Below are 6,685 nucleotides of genomic sequence, written 5' to 3'. Positions count from 1 at the left end.
AAAACAGCAATGAATTGCAAATTAAGGGAAGCCAAATGCATGCACTTTATAGGATTTTAAGTAAGTAACACCTAAATTTATATTATTTTTAACAAATATTGCGGTTCTATTGTGATTTTTTTTTTTTGCACTAAGCAAAAGCATGTAGATGTTTCACTCCAGAGTCTTAATGTTTTTATGACCTTTACTGTAACCTTTGTATGAAAAAGTTAATACTTAAAGTTAATACAACATGCATGGATCTGCATGTTAGGTGGAATTCTCTCTCTTCCCATCTGTGTGGCAGCAAACCCACCTTAAGTGTATCACCCCCATTTAAAAGGCTAACATGAGGAATTTACTCTTGTTAATTGTAGTGACGAAAATTTAGAGCCTCTGCAATTTTAAAATTGGGTTTTTCCAAATTGCCATTATATTGCAAATGTGTTTACTTGCCCTGCTTACTTGCCTTTACTTGCCCAGCCCTAATTTTAAACATGGCTGGTGAATACACTACTGAATCAGTGAACACATGCATATATTGCTTGATGCCGATACAAGAAAATAAAAAAAATGATAATATCAACCAAGAGTATTGGCGTGTTGGTCTATGTCTATGGCTTTATTATATGACAATATACCTTGTTTGGTAAATTGCCATGAGGATATAGATTTGGTCTTTGAGTTTGACACTTGATTCGGGACTAGAGGTTCACCTTAAAGGCAACAACTCTACATACATGGGCCCAAGCCTTGTTAGAATGGTTTATAATAAAGATATTATTTGGTTAGCGGGGAATTGGTCCAAAGGTACATATAACTGATCATCTGTGGACTTTAATATAGGCTTAAAAATTCATTTTCACAGATACTCTCCATCTAGTGAGAATGACAGCCGAAAAATGCAATCTCACGATGTACAAAGCTGGTAGAAACCCACTTCAAATCAAGAAGGTTCTATGAATCAGTAACTTTAATAACTCCGGTTTTTATTAAACTTTTCTTACACTGCTTTGAGTCCAATAAAATCCATTACATTTTGTGATTTTTAAAAGGTTATGAATGCTTTTGCTGGGCACATGTGTTTCTACAAACGTCTTAAATGCTTCCTGATAGATGAGAGTTGGTTCTTTTTAAAGCACAAACACACAGCCAAATCAATATAATATAGCATAAATTTTTACTGCAGCAGAGAGCAGCCTTTGACTCCAACTCAGCTGCAACTCAAACACACTCAATTGGATGCATTTACATGCAAAACACTAACAGCTAAAAAAATTACAGGCAAAGTCAAAACAGCTAAGAAAATTACAGCCAAAGTCAAACTCACAGATGCTTCACTAATGATGAAATAACTCAGAACACGACACAGGAATGAATATATGAGCTGGAATCTGTAATATCAGTGATAAGAAAAGGATAAAACTCAAAGCATATTTATTCTTATTTTCCCTCTGTGCTCAGTGTTTGGAGCTGCCTTTTGGGTGTTCTTGTTCAGCTTGACTTGAGCGCTCAGTCTCCATATCCCCTTACCAGAATAAGCCTTCGCTAAAATGATCAGACCTGATCCTTGGAGTCCTTGCTAAGACTTGTGCCAAATAGTAAGAAGTTGATCCTTGCTGTCCTGACAGAGGGAGAAATGGGTCAGAGCTAAAGCAAAAAAAAAAAAAAAAAAATGTGGATAATGGAATTTATCTTTTCAGCACAGACTTTCAGGGAGAACATGAAAAAAAGCTGTTGGTTAGAAAATATTCCCTCTGTAGATATCTCCTCAAGCAGAGTAGGTTTGACAACATCTTTAAAGTTCAGACTAGATATTACACATTTTTAATAAACTGAACTAGGGCTGAAACAATTAACAGGATTAATCGATTACTGAATTAATCATCAACTAATAGGGGGAAGTGGTGGCCTAGTGGTTAGGCCATAGGGCTTTGAATCCTGAGATTGGGAGTTCAATCCCCCACTACTGTTAAACGCAGAGATAAATTTCTCCAATGTGAGATCAAAAATTTTCTATTTATTATTTTTAATTTAGTAATCAATTAATCATTTACTGGATTATAGAAACTCTAAAACATGCCTTTAGCTGACAGAGCAGTAATTGTACCAGAATTGTATTAAACATATGTTAACATTGCATTTAAGATAAAAAAAAATGTCCTCTGTCAATATGCTCTATCCCTAACTTCTCAAGTGGAAAAGTTTTAGTTTCACCTGGTTTAATTTTGTTAAAAAAATCTTCTTTAATGAACCTGGCTATCCGATTATTCGATTAATTGAAATAATAATCATCAGATGAATTGATTTGCAAAATAATCGTTAGTTGCAGCCTTAATTCAGACCCTCTCTTTGTGAAGATTATTTTATTTTGAAGCAATCAATGCATGGTTAAAAATTAGATGACAGTTCACTCTTCAAACTTTCTAATTTCTGCTGAGTTTTCACAGAACTATAGAGGTATTAATTATGTTGATTATAAACTGTCCCTAATATTTTGTTAAATGGTTTCCATCCATCCATCAAGCTAAAACATTCAAACTGTCCTGAATAATAATTAAATATACTCTAAGTTATTCAAGTCAGCTCTGACTGTTATTTTTAGCCTATGATTTCGCTGCTCGTATTTTCTTGAATTATGTATGCGTATCTGGACTTCCATTAATGCAACAGTTTCTCTTTTATTTCCCCAGTTTAAATAATTAAATCTATTAATGCAAATATATTTGTTTTACAGGACGACTACTTCAGGAATGCTGACGAGACCGCCGGCTCTGATCAAAGTAAGTGCTGAAAAATGTGAACTTTTCTCTGTAAAATCAGATTAATCACAGCTTTTATTTGAAGTGTCCTTCAACACTCTGTGTAAAGACCATTTTGCTATACTTTCTACTAAAGTTCACCATCACAATAACATTTAGGGAAAAAAAATAAAAGTATGCCTTTTGGCATTATGCATAATTTCAAAGCATTTAAATGGCGTCATGCACATTATAAGAGTTGGCTTTTTTAGTACTTGTTGAGGTCAGGCAGCTGGTGGGGAGCACTCGATCGTGGTGTCTGAGCTTTGTTGAAGGTGAGAACGCAGCTGTGATTCAGAAAAGTAGAGGTTGTGCCTTCAGTTGGATCCATTAGTTTGAAAAAAAAAAAAATCTAGCTATAATTGCTTTTTGTTGCTGATGGCTCAAGTAAGAACTCCCACCAGGGTTCATTGCCATCCACAGGGGTTGGTTCCTTGCTAAGAAAAAGAAAATCTCACCTTTCAAAAATTAACTGTGTAGGAAGAACAGAGAACATGTGAATGTGAAGTTTAGTTCCCAGAAAAATATTATTTACTCAAGACCCTTTAGAAAATGTAGTCATGGAGAATGTACTTTTACAGGTTTTCCACCAGTTTTGAAGACATTTAGGGATCTAAAATAGCAGAAAAAGTGTTTATACTCCCAGTTAAGGACATGTAAAAGTATCAATCTGATTTTGAAGTATAGCCTCCAAAATTTGAATCATAAGAAGACATCCAAACTGGCTTGTCACTCCAGTATCTCCTTTTAGAAAATGAGAACTCCATAGATTATTACACATGCAGATCAATATTTTCAACTCTGTATTTCATATAATGTGGATATAAATATTGCTTACAAAGAGAAAAAAAACCCACATATGTGGAAGAATATTAGCGCCAGTAAAAAAACAACAACTTAGAAATTTGACTTTTTTTCAGGAACCCTAATCATCGTCCATAATACAGCAATTTCTTACATAAAAAAGAACTTCAATAAATTTGTTATTTAAATAAAATTCCTATAAAAATGAAGAAAAACTGTTTTAGTTCTAACTAGGTTTTAAAATAAAGATAAATAATTGCAAGAAGGAGATGTAAAACTAAAAAATAGTGAAAACCTTTTTTATTTTTTTGAACTGTATTTAATAACACAACTTGGTCCATGGTCAGTTTTCTGGTTATCAGGGGCCAGTGAAGACGGTCCAAAGAGTCAGCTGCAGCTGTGGTGCTACAGGTTGCAGATCCCTACTCTTGAATTATCTAACAATTAAAGAAAACAAAACTCTTACACAATAAAAAAACGGTTTAACTGCTACTTTTACCTCATTTATAACCCCTTTCTATATAAAATAATGTAATCTTTATGTGTCTTTGTAAATAAATGATGTGCTTTTTAAAACTTTGCAATATTGCAACGCTTATGCTGCCAGGGGTTATTTTGTTGTACCTGTGAACAACTTTGATGGTGTTAAATGAATGAAAGGAAATTATGAAAAGCAAAAAAGGAAACAGCATTGACATTTGAGTTTTTAAAGTTGAAAAGTTCAAACTGCATCATGATTGTATTAATTATATGTAAGATTAATAGGCTTTGTAATTTAAAAGAGGTTTATCTAAACCTCTACCAAAAAGTCATTGCAACACCAAATTGATTACCAAATAAAAGTAAAAAAGCTAGAAAAACAAACTACTAAAACACGCCTGAGGGTTACATTGAATGAAATATAAACAGAGCTATGTACCATTGATGTCAAATGAGCATCTTGAACCTTTTCTTTAGACTGCCTGTTAATATTCATGCTTCTGCGGTCTTAAACGATAAAGAATTTACTAGCAAAGTATAAGCTTTAAGCATTGCCATGCTTCTGCTACTTTTAGGTGTGCTGCTCCCAGATATTGGAGCTTATCACTGACCTTTAGCTGGAGTGTTTAGAGGGTTGGACTTAACACCTCCACCATGCTGCCTTAAAATGTGAAAAATTGGCTCAAGACTTTTTCCAATTATCTACACAGTCAACTAGAGGAATAACTAAGGAAAAAAAAGGCTTTATTTGCCAAAGGTGGGCATTCATTCAGTGTGGTTGAGTTTATCCCCAATGACAGCTCCCTGTGGGACTAATTCTGAAGATTTATTTAATCAAAATATATCTTTTCAAACTTAAACCACAGGTTAGGTGTATAGTAGCTGAATTGAAAGAAATGAAAACCCCAATGGAAAACCTCAGACTATGGCTTTGCCTTTAATGTAAGCTGATTAAAACATTAGATGGGCCCCAACAAGGGTCTTTAAGGAGGGTTTGATACTTTGACTTAAAACAGAAGCTGCCATGCTTGATCCTGACATATTTTCTACCTACAATTTGACATTCTTTTGCTTAAATATTTAAATAAAAAATATTAACCCATGTCTCTAACTTTTGCACATCTAAGAATATAAGAATGTTATGACCTAATAGTTTAATATATCTCGCTCATTAACATTAGATTTTTGGAGCAATTGCTTTGTAGTGTGCTTTATTGTGTGCAAAACCATTAAATCTCGGATGCTCTGACTGATTATCCTGTGTAGATCCAAGGCCAGATGTCCTGTTGAGGATTTCAACATGCAGGTGATTTGATATATAAAAACAGATTGAGTTTTTACATTCATACTGTGGTAACATGATAATAATTGAATAGAACAAATGCTATATATCAAGCCTAAGACATATTCCTTAAATGCTTTAGTTTATCAATCAAATTTTAAAATGAGATATTGGTCAGATTGTTCCTCTCTGTTTAAGTAAACACCCAAATTTTACAGTTTTGGTTATAATCAGGTGTAGGATTAGCGTTGGCTGGTTTAGATAAGCTTTTCGCGTTACAAATGAAATGTAAGATTGAAACTGAATTTGCTCTTTTTTTTGTCCAATTTCTTTCAACTAAACAAAAAGGCTATATAATTATTAGTTTCAAAAGTGATATTTAATGCTATATTGCTGGTCTTTACGTATTTTGTCTCTTTTGTTTTAAATGGCTCTGCTGCTGCTTCAGGAGAAACTCTATTTATTCTACCAATCCTCCATTCAGATTTAACACGTCTAAATAATCTACAACCTTAAAACCTCAAACTACATATCTTTACAGTTCAGTGTTTTTTAAACTTTTCATTTTCCATGAGTCCCCATAACCCTACTGAAACAGAAGGACCCAGTAACTTTCCACCCATGACTTTTTTATGTAACAATAATAGTAAAAATATACATATTATGGAAGATGTATTTATTATTTGAGACTAGTTAAGCCTTAATTAAGATGGACCATTGAGCATTTTTGCTCAAAAGTGCAACTAAATCTGTTCAGTCAAATCATGACAGAGCAGAGCTGAGTAAAACTGTTGTGATTGCAAAAGCTTTTTTATGGTATGTTAGTGCAAATTTTATGAGCCCTGTGCACAGCATAATTCTCGTTATACGGGCTTGGAGCCTTTTAGCAAAGCCTTTATGTTACAATTTCACTCTGGAGGGGATTAAAGTTGTTCCGAAATTGTTTTTCTACCTCAGTCGGAGGTAGAGCTCACATACATGGGTTTGCAATCTAGTTAAGAGCGAGAGTTAAAAAAAAAAATCCACTCATAATGATTTTTCTTTCAAGGCATTTTTTTTATGTTTTCATTTTAACAGGTTGCAGATATTTGTACAAGTATATTCAGACTGTAGCAAAGCATAGCATAGCTCATATATTGGTTGATAAGATAGATCACATTTAAATAACCTAAAGTTAGATCAGTAACATATCACATTATTCATTCTTAATTAAAAAGGAACCGTAAGACCTTTAGCTATTGATCAACATTTATTCATATTTATTGAGGGATCAGATAGATAGATAGATAGATAGATAGATAGATAGATAGATAGATAGATAGATAGATAGATAGATAGA

At 33.4% G+C, this 6,685-nt stretch overlaps 1 protein-coding gene across 1 annotated transcript in view; it reads left to right on the top strand.

Moving 5' to 3' along the window:
* Nucleotides 1-2,716: 2,716 nt before the first annotated feature.
* LOC107100840 (testican-2-like) overlaps nt 2,717-6,685 on the top strand; it is a gene marked incomplete at its 5' end in the record, with an annotated part of 25,388 nt that continues 21,419 nt past the window's right edge. Inside the window, one exon of the mRNA XM_015399491.1 lies at nt 2,717-2,762. Coding sequence (XP_015254977.1) covers nt 2,717-2,762 — 46 coding nt within the window. The remainder of the gene's footprint in view (nt 2,763-6,685) is intronic.

Source organism: Cyprinodon variegatus, unplaced genomic scaffold, assembly GCF_000732505.1.
Source record: "Cyprinodon variegatus isolate N-32 unplaced genomic scaffold, C_variegatus-1.0 Scaffold1019, whole genome shotgun sequence".
Lineage (NCBI taxonomy): Eukaryota > Metazoa > Chordata > Actinopteri > Cyprinodontiformes > Cyprinodontidae > Cyprinodon > Cyprinodon variegatus.
This window is presented reverse-complemented; position numbering and strand designations above follow the sequence as displayed.